The 15,650-nt window shown below is 48.1% G+C and overlaps 1 protein-coding gene across 1 annotated transcript in view; it reads right to left on the bottom strand.

Moving 5' to 3' along the window:
- Nucleotides 1-4,308: 4,308 nt before the first annotated feature.
- The window catches only part of LOC144120309 (uncharacterized), a 53,282-nt gene continuing 41,940 nt past the window's right edge, over nt 4,309-15,650 (bottom strand). Inside the window, exons 4-5 of the mRNA XM_077652695.1 lie at nt 5,046-5,183; nt 4,309-4,437 (exon numbers count right to left, since the gene is read on the bottom strand). Of these exons, the coding sequence (XP_077508821.1) occupies nt 4,309-4,437; nt 5,046-5,183 (267 nt within the window). The remainder of the gene's footprint in view (nt 4,438-5,045; nt 5,184-15,650) is intronic.

Here is a 15,650-nt window from a genome sequence, read left to right as displayed (position 1 = left end):
AAGGTCATCCTGGAATCGCGCGGAGCAAGGAATTGGCTCGCAGCTACGTCTGGTGGCCGTCAATTGATGCAGATTTGGAGACAAGCGTACGAAGTTGTCAAGCGTGCCAGCAACAACGTAAGGATCCATGTAAGGCACCTCTGCATCCTTGGGCATGGCCGACCGCACCATGGAGGCGAATTCACCTGGACTTCGCGGGGCCTTTTCGAGGAACCACATTTCTAGTGGTAGTAGACGCCCACTCGAAGTGGCCAGAGGTGTTCGTCATGCGCTGCACAACGTCCGAACGTACTGTTGCTTGCTTGCGTGAACTTTTCTGCAGATTCGGATTGCCAGAGACGGTAGTGTCCGACAATGGGCCACAACTGGTGTCCGAAGCGTTCACGGCATTCATGCGGGACATCGGGGCCAGACATGTCGTGACCGCCCCTTATCACCCAAGCACAAATGGTTTGGCAGAACGTTTTGTGCAAACATTGAAGTCGGCTCTGCGCAAATCACCTCCAGGTGAATCTGTCGAAGTGACACTTCATAAATTTTTGTTGGCATACCGAAATACGCCTCATCCTATGACAGGAGAGGCACCAGCTAACCTCTTGATGGGTAGAAGATTGCGTACTAAGCTGGATGCAATCAAGCCGACGGTGGAAGGGAAGGTGATGCGCAGTCAGTTCACCCAAATGCAACAAAGGAAAAGCAACAGAGACTGTTTTTGCAATAATGACAGTGTTTTCGTTCGAAATTACAGAGGCTCGCCGAAGTGGGTTCGTGGAACTGTCTTCAAGAAAACTGGACCAGTCTCCTACAAAATCCTGGTGAGCACGCCCCGAGGCAAGTTCATCTGGCGTCGGCACCTCGACCAACTGCTGGGTAACACAAGCCCTAAGGTGACACCAGGGTCATCCGACGTAGACAACGTGGAGGGGTTCCTGCTTTTCCCTCCAAACCAAACAGGCGACCAGCCAGCATCAGAAGAGCCGGTGCCCTTGCAGCCTCCCGAGGTCCCTCCGGCGCCCGCTCCTACATCCGAGACGTCGGCTCATGGAAGGCGCTACCCGTCAAGAAATCGCCGTCCACCCGAGCGATACGAAGCTGGTTTTTAACTCTTGTATAAGGATACAATTGCACCCTCTAAATAAAAGGGCAGGAGTGTTGTGTAATCGTCGCGGCTAGAGCGATAGCGGCGGCGCGACGATCGCGAGAGCTGGCTATAAGATAAGCCGCGCTGTTCGGCCACCGGGGGGGATTCCACTACAAGCTGTGATGGAATAAACCACGTTCGGTTTTCCGCCCACCTGACCTTCGGTTGCTGTCCCCGACAAACACGACAGTATGTTCTTTGACAGTCACTCGCTTTGTGCATCGTCCTGATAGAGTAATGAGGTGGCCCCCTGCGGTGCGAATTTGTGGGCCGTACCAAGCCGTTGTGACTTTGCTCAGCTGCGCAGAGAATGTTCCATTCATCACCGAGTAATCGGCCCCTGTGTCTACTAGAGCGGTAACTTTCCGGCCGTCGATAGTCACTTCTAAGTCGGACGTCCTGGCTCTTGCGTTGTACGTCGCCCTGGCCGTTGTGTCACGCCTTCGTCGGTTATGGGAATCGTGGGAAGAACGTGTCGTCGATGCTCTTCGCGATAGCGGCGTCGTTTTGAAGGCGGGTCGCGTCGTGGTCGAGGTTGTCATTGTATGCGGCGTCGATGTTTCCGGGGCGGCGTCTTCGTGGGGCATGGTCGTTGGAGGATCTTCGGTGTATCGCTCGTGAGCAAACTCCCCTCCAGAGGTTGCTGTCTTTAGTTTCCCCTACGTGGGCTGGGAGACCTTCCTTATACCGCTGCTGCATAGCTGCGTCGTGGCGACGCAAAGCGCGAGGCTGGCGGCGATGGTGAACGCGAAAACCAGTTCGGCGCGTACTGCTCTCCACGCAGGTACTCGTCGATTTCTTGCGGACGTTGGCCGAAGTGTGGCCGTGGGGCGTCAACGGCAAATCCTAGAAGACGGATACATCGGTACGGGCAGTGACGAAGTATATGGCTGGCCTCACCGCATTGGAAGCACAATGGCCGGTTGTTAGAAGTCCTCTAGGCGTTGCATCTCCTGGGGCTTGGGCATCGCTGACAGGCTGGGCGGGCGGGGGCAGGGGGGCCGCGTTATGCAACAAGTGGCTCATCTCGGAGAGGCCGTAGGGGGTGTCTTTGGAGATGCGGAGTGCCTACTGCAGCGGCGTCGGTCATGGCCAAGGGCTCTGTGGCCGTCGGGGTGCCAAGTGCCTGTTGTACTTCTTCCAGTACCACATCCATGAGAGTCGTTGCTTCCGGCTGTGGGGAGGATGGCAGTAATCGGCGTAGCTCCTCGCGGACGATTTCGCGTATAACATCCCGCTAGTTGTCGCTGGTGGCGGTCGTCGTGTCCGGATGGATTGCACAGAGGAAGGGCGGTTGTAATGCCGAGCCCGGACGTCGAGGGTCTTGTCAATCGTGCAGGCTTCTTGCATGAATTCCTCGACTGTTTTTGCCGGCTGGCGGATGAGGTTGCAAAACAGTTCTTTTACGCCGCGCATTAAATCTGAACTTTCTTTTCCTCGGTGATCTCAGGGTGAGCGCGGCGAAAGAGGCGCTTCATCTCTTCCACGTAACAGCGGACGGACTCATTCGGAAGCTGAATCCTGAACTCGAGGAGTCGCTCGGCTCTTTTCTTCCTCACGACACTGATGAATACCTTCAAAAGTTCCTTCTTGAATAGCTTCCATGTCAGTTCAGTTTCAGTTTATTTCTTGCTACAGAGAGCAGTGGGTCCCCGGGAAAAAAGCCGTAGCTTGACAAGCTCCCGAGGCCCACAACATCCAGCAACAGTGGCGCCATTGGTCACGTGCAAACAAGAAAGGCATACATCAACCTAAGGCATGATTCATAATCTGTGAATGAACAGCGGAAACACAAACTAAGCGCGCAATAAAACATAATAAAACATGTCTTTAGGGAAGACTCGTGATTTCCATGCCACGTACGTGCTGAGCCCTCTAGTGAGAAAAATACGTGTCTAATTTTTGCCGCATCATCCAACTTGTTAAATAATTCCACGCGTTTAAATTGGTCCAACCATTTTTTCCGGTATTCTCTTAGGGATCCATTGAAAGTTGGCGGCACCCGCTGCTGTTGCAGTATGATCGGTGTCGAAATCTTCGGCGAGGTTGCGGTGCTCGTAGCAGCGTCTTTTCGCTGTCTGGTGCGGTCCGGCAGGGTCCCGAACTCAGGCTCCTCTCCCTGGAGACGTCGGCTGGCTCGTGAGCTGCTGGCTCGTCCTCGGGCTTGAAGCGCAGAGAGCTGGCTTCACGACTTGAAGTGGGTATCCGCTACATGGAAGGCCACCCCGCACCTCCACCAGATGTCACGAAGTGGTGACTGCCTTCCTAAGAGCAGAAAAACTGCGAAAATGATGTCTAAACAAAGCTCTTTATTTGGGCTGACTTGCGTCCACAATGGACTGAATCACTCAGCGGCAGCGTAGCGAACCGTGCTGGGCGGTAGTAGAACAGAATTGCCGTCGCTGTCGGACGTGCTCAATTTAAAGCTGATAGCGAACTCTCGAGATAAAGCGTGCAAAGTTACTAGAACATTCTGGAACAACGTAGAATCAGCTCTGCCTGGTTGCGATAAATCGAGATGAATCTGGTCGCGTCTTACACCGCAAACAAACCTTTAAAACGACGCGCTGGCATCTTTGAACAATGAACAAAGAAACAATGCAAAGATTCACGGCATTGTGCTCTCCATGACAACTTGAATAAACAGTTGGTAGTAGCGCCGGTGAATGCCTTCTTTGTCTTTTCTTGTGTATTTGGTCTAGTTTTCGCGCTCGCTTCTTCAAAACCTCTCCCACACTTTCGACAGAATTCCTTTTTTCAGTGATCGTCTTGCGCCGCTGAGCTCACCTTCTGCACAACTCCTTGTGTTCCAGTAGAATTTTGTATGTGGCGCCTAGTACAAGTGTAGCCGCAGCCGACTACGCATGCAGCGTACGCAGCGCAATGAGCATAGTTTTGCCAAAGCCTCAACGGAAGCATTGGCCTTGTACTCAAATTATGGCTACCATACGGTGCTTCATTCAGGGTACTCGAGCATGACAGCTAAGAATACAACACAGCGGAAATTTTAGACAGAGGCAAAAAAAGACTGGGCACCATTGCGCTATGGTGTCACGTTTTTTCTTCGTCCTTGTCTAAAAGTTGCGCTGTATTGTAGTGCTAGCTGCCATCTATTACCAACCTGCCCGATCAGCCACGCTCGCAAGTTACTCAGGCATGCTCCGAAGTTATTCCTTCCCTTCACCGTCAGCCGCGAAGATGCCCTCTGTTGTCCTTCTCGAGCCAATGCAGCTATACACAGACGTTCTTGCCGCCTCGCCCAGCGCATCACATCCCGACAGGAGCACCCGTACGGTCTGCCACAGCAACACAAACTTGCTCTTCAACGTTTTTCAATCGAGCGTCGTTCTCCTCACAGCTTAATCACTTGAGCGAGGGAGAGGAGGTGACTTATATCATGCTTCTGCCACCTCCCTCCAGCGTGTGCAGCAAGCTCATCCTGGTCGCACTCCTCCAGGGCCACAATCTCTGCTTTCAGCGGTTGCTAGCAGAAGCAAACGCTCGTGGTTGGTTAATACTGGAAATATATTTGTGGACACCAGAAACCGTCTTCTGCCTAGTGCGTTCTCTTCACATGTGCTATAAGAGTGTAAACAACCTTCCTTGGTAATTTTTTTCCGGCCAATCACGATGAATGGATCGTCGCGTTTTTGCAAGACCAAAATTGGATAATATGTACCCATACTGCTGGAGTGCGTTCGTATTCCAGGTGTCTTTAGAATCTCTGCGCAAGCAACGAACATTAAAAATATGACCATCTCAACAACATTTTTGGTTTATTGTACTTTGCTGGCCTAAATAGCACATCCAATATTCCAGAGTGCAGTTCATTTTCACGTGCCGGTGTGTACTACAACAAATTCCGGCTTTCTGAACTCTCTCAGTTCCTTGGCGCTAGACGTACCTCGCTGCGGCTCGACCTTTTCAGTGCGACGCAGGCTTGGAAGAGTGCCGCCGCTTTCTGCCATGCGGTCTGTCCCGTGGCCGGAACAAGAGCGGCGTGGGCGGACGATATGCTCTTCCAGATGATGGCGTCCTTCATCTGCGCTCGAACAGGCAAACTGTTTGCTTATGGTCGACTTTTTTGCACTTACGTGGAGCCCAGTTCACGCGACTTTTCCGCCATTACAGAACATACAAATTCGAACTGTCTTCGGTAAAGCTATGCATCTGCGCAAGCCGTTTGCACTGTCCACAGATGGAGTTTCACTCGCTTTATTATGTCTCTTTGCTCCTGGGATTTTCATATTAACTTTGATGCAGTCTGCTGTCATCTGCACACTGAACAACAGTGCAGCCGAACAAGTAGACTTTCATTCTGCACACTGTCGACCAAGATTACGAGTACTTGGTGCTGCTTCAGCTCTGAACAAATATTTAGAGCAGCGCTATGACATTCATTAAACACTTTGTCACTAACACATTCCCAAAACAATGGGTAAAAATTTACCATGCTTAGAGTAACAAATAAATTATATACAAGAATAAAAGCATGAGATTTACTATGCGACAGATTTATTCGTCTAAAGTATCTGGCCCTGTTAGTCGAATATAAACGAATCAGGAACAAGCTCAGTTCATATCGCAGGAAAGAACGGTTGCAGCATTGCATGCATACGTTTCTATCAATCTCGGATATTTCGATCAGTGTAGAGAGCTGTGTTAGAGGCCTTATTGGAAAATGCAGCAAAAAGATTCCTAGTGCCCTTCGAATTACACGACGTTTAATACAAAGATGAACCTTTACCTGATATATTTAACCCTCCATTAGTAAACGCAAAGGCTATGTCCCAACAGCTTGGAGGTAACGATCGACTTTAGAAAGCATTGTAGTAGGATGGACACTTGGGCGAGTTTGGATGCGTACACAATAGGTGGAACAGCGCAACTGGAAGAACTGAACTAGATGGACTGATGATTGTCACATATATTAAGGAGCCTAAATTAAATCTTAAAAGAAAAAGGTGTTAAGAAGACGACGCGAATTAACCGAAGAATAAAGAAGAGGAAGAAGAAGCATTCGGTGAGGTGGAGAGCGATGATTGGTGGAGAAGCATTCGGTGAGGTGGAGAGAGGTGATTGGTCGAGAAGAGAAGAAGACGACGACAAGGCTTACGTGGACTAACACCGAGGCTATAAAAGGGCGAGTGAGAGCGAGGCAGGGGGGGGGGGGGGCGGAACAGCAGAGAAGCCGAGGCTCCGGCAGGTCAGGGACACTTAGGCTGGAAGAGAGCGACGCCGGCTACTGCTCCGGTGAGCTCGCGTTCTACGACATCGCATTGTGGACTTCCGGCCGTGCCTGAGCCCGTTCCGGGGAGTCAAGAGAGGACGCTACCACCTGCTACGGCCTAAAGCCCCTTGATAATTTGAAAGTAGCGACACTCTCCTCCGCGCCGCGCTTTCCTCCTCGATTCTCCTCGCGCGGCGGCTGCGAGCTCTGCGCACGACACGCTTTTTCTCCTTGGCGCCCGTGGGCCGGCCGCAGCAGTGAGCGAAGCGCGTGTTTTTGGGCCAGGTCTGCGCTCCAGGAGTGCGCAGAATATTTGAAAAATTGCTCGAAAAGCATTGAGAATGCCCAAAGTAATGTTCATGAAGAGACTGGTTTCTTCTTAGAACTGTTTTAATGCAGAATACTGATGTAAACAAAGCATTCAGGCGAGTTCTGTACTGCAGGCACTTTTTAAGTTACATGATAAGGTGTTTTATTTTGTGCACCTGATCTAGTACTGCCTCTGACTTTGTGTTTGTTTATTTAGGGCATGAACTCTGTCACCGCGGTAAAACTTCGGAACATGACCCAGGCTGTTGCTTTGAACTTCAATATCCGAGAAGGTCGAAGAAGGGCTTAGTCTATTACGCTACTGTCAAGCTGTCTAAGCATAGTATATATCACGTGATCAACCGTGAGCTTAGATCTGGTTACTTATACATTTACTTTCACCAATTACTGGGCCAAATTAATTGATATTTAGTAAATTGCAATTAAAATCCAAATTTGTGCCGCAGCATCGAGTCATATACCGTTGGAAAGCTTAGGCCAAGTGTAATGGCACTGTGCTAGTTAGCGATCCGCGTTAATTTGCGTTCATTAGTTAATTTTGTATAAAACCAAACTTTGAGCTACACGATCAACTCATATACCGTTGAAAAGCTTAGGATGAATGCAAATGCTCTAAATTAGTTAGCGATTCATATTAATTAGCAATCGTGAGCTATATGCAATCAAAACCACCCATGATGCATTATAGCATCAAGTCATATACCTTTCAAGAGCTTAGGTTCAGTGTAAATGAGCTGTGCTAGTTATCGACCCGAATTAATTAGTGCTAATTATTCAACTGCAGTTAAATCCAAACTTTACACTATAGATAGAAAACTAAGGACAAGTGTAAACGCATTATGCTAGCTAGCCAAACTAAAAGAAAAACCTCACAACAACAGAGATAACTATGCTTAACACGAACTGCTTCGAAATGTTTTTCTTTGCTTGTGCATACTTGCGTGCAGTAGGTCTTATTTAGCATGCACCTGCTTACAATAAATTAGTCATGAGTGCATCTTCCGTCCATAGGTTTGTCTCATCAGTGTGAAAGTGGCTTTTGCATTCTACTCTGTTCACTGAATAAAACAGTTGCGCACTTTCAATGCGATCAAGGAGCGCAGACAACCACTCATCGACCGCAATTCATTGAACAATATTAGGCACTGGTGTCAAGGAAGCTTAAGAATATACTCAGTATACCTATGAGAGAATGCATTATATATCTCTAGGAAAGATAAACGCCTCTTGATAATGTACTAATATACTTGACACCGAAATTTCGTTTCACTATCTAGTAGATGATATAAAGCTGGTATTTTGATTAGGCATCACAAAAAAATGTATCAAAGAAAATGAGAGCATGGTCAGCAAGATGATTTATTTTCGCGCACACACAAGAACGTTGATTGACAAGATTCACGTAACAGACGGGAGAATCACATAAGATTCAGCGTCTACGCTAGTGCATAAATGTGCTATGCAGTATTGATGACATTTCAGAAAAGACATGCTCAAGGAAATACAACAGTGGTGTATGTCATAGCTCAAACAAACGTCACTTTGTACATGTATACAGCAGTTTCATCCACCCGAAAGTTGACGGACAATGGGATCTTACGCTAAAAGCTTCTGTGTTTAAAATTGCAGATTTGTTGTTATAAAGACGACGCTGCTGGTGCAATAACTAACACGTTTTGAGTCCAGTCGCTATTTGGAGAGAAGATGCAGTGCACGGATGCTTTGGAGATGCGATCCGTTCTGGCCTCGCATGCAAAATACCCTAAAAAACGAAGCAGCAAACAACCCCCGAAGGATGCTTTCCATCCAACGGCGTCAACCATTCGTTATGACGTCGTGGTTAATCCTCTAACCTGAATATATATAGTATCATGAATACCGCATAACCATCTTCAGGCCGCTTGCTGCAGTTCTACGCGCAAAAGCGTGGTATAGCGCTTGCACGTTGCAATAAAAGCGCAGCGCGTATTATTCGTTCGCCGAGCCCAGGAAAAAAATGGAGTGACGGAAAAAGAAAAACACAAGCAAAACGCCGGACCCCCGCGTCTCCAAGGGCAACGGCAGGGAGACCAATCGTCGCGCAAGAAATTGGGCGGAGAGCCGACCCTCAGGGAAGGTGCGAGGAGAAGGCGAGGAGGTCAAGCGGCGGCGGCAAAGTTCAATGAATGTCAGAAATTTCATATTATCAAGGGGCTTTACTACGGCCAGGGGTGTCTCTAGCGCTGTTGCCACCCATCCGGGTGGTGCCCCCAACGCCAACAACACCGGCATCATCTCCACTGGCGCTTGGACCGGCAGCGTGTACGACGCAGCCAACAACGCCGCCAGCGAAGCCAGCCCAAGCACGCCGAACGCCGCCTCGACGCCGGCTACGGGAGCAATACAACGCCGCAGCCGCACCGAGCCAACCGTGAGCACGAACGCCGACCGCTAATAGTAGAACACTAGTAGTAGACGCTGGTAGCAGTGTGCCCGGGTAGTGTGTATTTATAGTCTTTGTGTGTTGTGTTAGTTTTGTTAGTTTTGTGTTCTAGTGTGTGTGTCACGTAGGGTGTATTAAATGTGCGTTTGTGTGGGTACACCCGTCGCCTAGTCCATTCTTTCAGTCCGAGTGTTCTCCGGAGAGATCCGTGACAAAGATAAGTGGCGAGCCTGTGCCAGGATTCATTTCCTTTGTTTTCTTTTTGCTTTCTCTCGGATCTTTCCGATCTCTCGATGGCAGAAAGGTTGGATTTGGCAAGAACGTTAGAACTGGCGCTCAAGCTAGGGTTAAGCAAGGAAGAGGCGATGCATCTCTATGAGGAGGAGGGAAAGAGGCAAAGAGAGGAAAGGGCGCAAGCACGCGCAGACGCTCGCGAAGCAGAAGAGCGCGAGGCGAAAAGAGCTCGCGAGGCAGAACAGGAGAAAAGAAGGATAGAACGGGAGAAGGAGTTTATTTTGTGGAGACAGGCGCATGTCGCGGGAGGATATGAGGAGATCACGGACAATGATTAGCGTTCCTTAGCGGGTGGAGAATATCCTAGACCGGCCAGAATTTGTCGAAGGAAGCTGATGGCTCCCTTCGATGACAAAAGAGATGATCTAGACGCATATCTGCAACAATTCGAGCGGATAGCTTTGAGGCAAGGTTGGGAGCGCAGTGAATGGGCCACGACATTGAGCATGTGTTTAGTCGGAGAGGCGCTGAATGGTTTTAGAAGGATGCCTGCTGCTGATTCCATGGACTACGAGAAAGTCAAAAAGGCACTCCTCCAAAGATTCAGGCTTACGGCAGAGGGTTTTCGTGAGAGATTTCGCACCGCGAAACCTGAGGATTCGGAAACCGCGAAGCAGTTTTCCTGCAGGCTATCCAACTATTTTGATAGGTGCCTTCATATGTGAAACACAGAAAAGAGTTTTCAAGGTGTGCGTGACAAGCTGGTGACAGAGCAACTTTTATCATGTTGAAGCTCAAAGCTGGTGCTATTTCTGAAAGAAAGTTGTGTTCGTTGGAAGACTTCGCCGACTCTGCAGACCAATTCTTCGAGGCTCAAGGGTTAAGAAATTTGAGTAAAGCAAAGGAGGAAGCCCAAAAGACCCAAGAGACAGACGCGGCAAAACCGAGAGCATATGGCGGTGCATCTATGGCGCAAGTAAGGTGTTCTCTCTGCGGCAAGGTGGGACACCATGCAGCAGACTGTCGGACTAGTAGCGCTGCCCAAAAAACACACCTGAAAGCGCGACTGAGGTGTCCACTGACACAGGGAACCAGTCGTGCTCATGTTTTTCGCCATGAATGCCAATTTTCCCTACGTACTCCGGCAGCCTAAGCTCCAGTGCTGCGTTTCTGGAGCAATGTTCTCAACGCCAACGCGTATTTCTCTAGTGCCGTGTTTCGGCCAGAACGTTGCCCATGCCAACGCATGCAGCGCACATCTCTCTGTCACTACCGCCACGTAGCTCAAAGCGCCAAAATTAGTTTGATAGCAGTATCAGTTGATGAAAAAGACGATGTGCAATGCACAGCACCAGAGTGTGCTTCAGTTTAGCACGAGGCGCGATCGGCTGCGGCGATAGCCTAGTGAGCTCCTGCAGTGACCAACGAAGATAATCTGTTCGCGCCACTGTGAGTTTGAATCCCAGTCGAGGCAACATTTTATTTATTGATTTATTTATTTATTTAATGATTTATGGTTTCCTCAAGAACACCCTGAAGGTCAAGCTTCGCACAAACCTGTGAACAGCTTTGACCTCGTGAAGTTGTGCTTTCGCACTGAAAATACAGTTGCGAGTCAGCGCATGCCTTTGTTGTTCCCTTGTTCTATCTGTCTTTCATTCGGTTGCGCTGTTGAACCTAATATGCACTTGAGAAATACATAACTTATGGTGACGTTGATTCACTGTTCCTGGACACGTCCCGTTACGGAGTGTTTTCCTGTCTTAAATGTTTATATAAAAATACGGATTCTGGAAACGATTATGTCAAGGCTGCACCCATTGAATCCATGGCTGACCTTACATTTCCTCTACAAATAGTTCACCAGGTATTCTGATCTTTCTAGACAGCATGAAGATTTGAAATCATTTTGCTAGCGCTTAGTGAACACACAAGAAAAAGAACACAAATACACAGGACAGACGTTAGTCTTCAACTGCCGTTTATTCGAAAAGCATTCAGTATAAGACATCACAAAATGCTGACACATGCACACGCGCAGTAGCAACGCCACGTTTCAGAAACATTTCTTGATAGATTGACAGACGGGGTCCTGACGCATTCTGAACCTTCTTTGTCAATGCACATAGCTTCGAAAATTTCGCGTTCCGATTGCGTTTTTATTGTACCTAGAATGTTTTTATCTTGAAAGTTTGGTGTGCAGATGTCTTGTATTGAATGATTGTTTCGAATAAATGGCAGTTGAAGACTAGCGTCTGTCCTGTGTATTTGTCTTCTTTGTCTTGTGTTTTCACTAAGCGCTAGCAAAATGATTTCAAACGCTTTCCAACTAGCCCAAGTTTCCGCTTAATAAGCATGAAAATTTCACGGGTGGTCATTTTACAGAAGGAAAACCGACTATATAGCGTCAGCAATTCCAGACTAATTTCAGTGCTATGTACATTTTCGAAAATATAACAAAGGCTCCATACATGCGACAAATTATTTTTTTAATAACAGATAGTTCCTTTTGCAGGTTGTATGTGTGGTTTTTATGCAAGCAGGTTAGATGAAAGAGCGTTTGTAAACAGTAAAAAGAATGCGATAATTTTTATGACATTCTGTACATGGTAGGATTGTTCCTGGATTTCCGAAAAGCCTCCGAACCTATTGAACACGAAATATTATTCCACAAACTTCATTTTAATGGCGCTTCCTGGCGTTGCTCTTAATTTCATCCACACCTATCTGGCCGCAGATTCTAGTTTTCTGGTCTTAATGTGCATTTCGCAAACCTATAACCGATCGTATATGGTGTCGCATAACGCTTAATTTTAGGTCTAGTGTTTTTATAAGTTACATTAATGATACCTTATGTATACTGCATACATATAATATTATACTGTACGCTGATGACACCAGCCGCTTTGTTTCATGTCATAAATATTTATCCGCTATTAAAATCAGTGCGAACAACTGGTTAAATCAACTATCGCCTTCACTCCAATTAACCGAGCTTGAGCTAAACATACATAAGACTAAATCATTAGTGCTTTAACCGCGCAACAAGCTTAGTACCTTTAATTCCCAGATCAACTTCCAAGACTATGCGTTTTAACATGCTTGCGTTTAAGTTCTTACGTGCCCTTTTTGAGGAAGCCTTAAACTGGAGTCTCCATGTCAATAAGATCCAACCAATTTCGCTAGAACTACCGGCACTTTGTACAAAATAATAAATTTGGCTCCCAGCTGGCATAAACGTCCATTATATCTTGCTGTAATTTATTTTCATCAGCATTATTGTCTTAATTTCCGACACTACAACTAAGCGAATCTTGCACACGCTTGATGTAATGCAAAACAGCACTGCGTTTCATAGAAATCTTTCATCTCATGGATCATACATATTCACTTTTCTTGAAACCGAATGTTCACAAGGTGAACAAAATATTTATTATAAAATTTTCAGTCCATATCTATGATCAAGTTACGCGTGATCAGGTTTCTTTCTTGCCTCCTCTCTGCACATTTACAAACCATACAATTTCGGGGCTGTTTTGAAATGCGTTAATAGATAAGTTGCCATGAGGCTCAGAAACTTGCATACTTAAAACCTGAACTGCTGACCCAACACTTACGCATTATGGAATTTAGACAGCAGCCTCGTGCCCGTGCCAGTTTCAAGAATGATGCAAATCAATCCTCTTATCTTCCCCTCTCTCACGAACACATTCTGTTGTGTAACTGCACGCTCGCTCGACGAAAGCGCACTATGTTAGGCCTGCTTCGCGTCCGAAACCAGCAGGACGCGCCTGGTTCCCGTTGCCACCACCGGTGCGCCACCACTGCGGGACAAGTGCATTCGTAAGGCTGCGCTGCTGTCCTTTCACGCAGGAGCCGGGATGACCTGCGCTGGCTATTTTCTGGATTGAAGAGCTCCGTTTCACAAAATTTGAGAGCACAACATCAAATTACGACCTCATGTGTAGGTTCAGCATCAGTACCAGCATGCTAGCATCGTTGCATTTGCCAGACAGGGCTGCGTGCTGCCGTTTACGCCCGAAACGCTAAAGGGCGACCCACGTGGAGCGAACTTGCGCTGCGGATTTTGAGCGGCGTGGCGGAACGCCGACGCACCGCCGCCGTGCAGCAGCACAAGCGGCGGAAAACGGACGACTGCCGCCAGAACGCTATCGGCAGGAATTCAGTGTTGTCAGAAACGGTGTGATTCTACACGCTTAGTAAATGCTGAAAAGGACAGCTTTGCATTTGCAATTAAGCTATTGTTTTCAATGACGACCACGAGGCCGAATTATTACCTGTGACCCCTTTCTGAATCAAAATAGTTAACATGTTTCAAGCTCCCGCGCTTCCTGACGTCATCCGACGCGCAGTAGTTAAGCCTTGGAGCTTTAACCGCCTTCCTCCCTTGGAGAAAGCCTTGAGAGTTGGCGATAGCGCTCGCTTGCGTCGGTACCAAGGCCACGACGATTTTAAGTGACAGCAAAACTGCAGTAAGAAACTTCGCGAAAGGAAGAATCTCGGAAGAGGCCAAACACGTCCTCGAGGCGAGGCCGATAGAACGTAACATAGAGATAATATGGATCCCAGCGCATGAGTCTATTGCAGGAAAAGAGGCTGCACACGAGCTTGCCCGAGCTCTCTATCACCGGGCGGCCGCAGAGCAGCCCTCTCGCATAGACATGAAAGATGGCCTAATTTCATACCACGAGATCACGGAACATTATAAACTAAGCAGGAGGGTCTATCCGCCGCCCGACCGTTCCCTCGCAACAGAGGAGGCAATTGCGTGGAGAAGACTGCAAGGGGGGAATCATATAAGCCCCTTCTGGGTATACATCACAATCTCCAGAGAGGAGAAAGACCAATATTGTATAACGTGCGGGGAGAGGGGCACTCTCGACCATGTCATATGGGAATGTGCTGGAAGCCCGGGCGCCGAGCAAAAGATAGAAGATAGAGAAGCCTGGGAGACCTTGCTGCGGAGCGAGGACCCCGCTAAGCAGCGAAAAGCCATCCGCCTGGCGGCTGAGGCCGTGAAGCGACAATGTGTCTTCACCAGACCTTAGTTTGCGAGGCTCCTAAGTAGGGCTCCCTTAGGCCTGCGTGCCGGGGGGTCCAAAAAGGAGTTTCATTTCGGTGGAAATAAACGTTTTGATGATGATGATGGAGCTTTAAAAATATAGAAGCAATCTGAAAGTTTGGCGCGTTTCATTGCCAACATTTTGTGGTGCGGCCATCTTCAGACAAGGCGAAACCTTCGTGCGACTTCTGTTTAGTAGCGGCAACGAGTTCGTGGTGAAGCGAGAGGACCTGCTCTCCGCTTCGACAGGCACAACCATGTTGTGGAATAACGTAGTCGCGCTCTGATTGGTCCGCGCTGAATGCTCACGTTGGCCGCTCTCGGCCAGCGGCTGACCGCCGGGCGTCTGGCCTGGCTTGATCGACGGCGAACGGCCGCCGGCGGCCGTTCCCCAGTTTTCCGCAATAGAATCGCTCCTTGTGTAAGCCACTCGACTGAAGTGCGCCCTTCATGGCGCTGTCGTGCACTACGTTCAAGGAGGTTTCAATGAATGATATCACCCGCGTCTGAAACATCGGAAGCAGTCCAGTGCCCATGGTAGCTTAACCCCTAACTGCCCAGTGTCGCCAACTCGCTACACGCCGTTTGCATGCCACGTATTCATCCCTCCATAGAGCTTGGATACCAAGTTTGCTCTTAACACGTTCTCACCAGCCCGCACTATTAAAAAAAAATGTTTGGCATCACTCTGTGAAGGAAATGCGGGCGCAAATGTGAGGCTTCCAGCTAGGGTCAAACAATTACTGGGCTATCATTTTCTGACAAATATTGTGGGGAAAACAGGAAGGCGTTTGTTAGATTAATTGTTTACAGTGTCTGAACCTGCGAGTTAGCTCGAGGCCTTCCGTTCGATCTTTCAAACAAGCCGTACTAGCTACACAAAGCGCGGTAATATGCTAACGCTTGCTATTTGGCGAAATGCCGATTTCTCAAGCTTGAGAGGCACTCACAAAAGAGTTTGACTTCCGTTTTTTAAAGCGGATTGCTATCTAGCTCAGTGCGGAAGTTATATTTGTCTTTTATTCCTTCATATATTAGCATTAAAAAAGTTAAAATGATGCTTTCTAAGGGACTGGGAGCATGAATGTAAACTTGCCGGTGATTGAAAACGTTCTTTATTGTTATTTCCTGTGTTTCGAGTAAGCAGAAAGAACTCTGCTACCCATTCAGGACTTCTTAATCCTAATGAAGGCGCTCTCGCATTAGGGCA

The sequence above is a fragment of the Amblyomma americanum genome, chromosome 2, assembly GCF_052857255.1.
Source record: "Amblyomma americanum isolate KBUSLIRL-KWMA chromosome 2, ASM5285725v1, whole genome shotgun sequence".
Classification (NCBI taxonomy): domain Eukaryota; kingdom Metazoa; phylum Arthropoda; class Arachnida; order Ixodida; family Ixodidae; genus Amblyomma; species Amblyomma americanum.
Note: the sequence above shows the minus strand (reverse complement) of the source record. Positions and strands in the feature narration are given on the sequence as shown.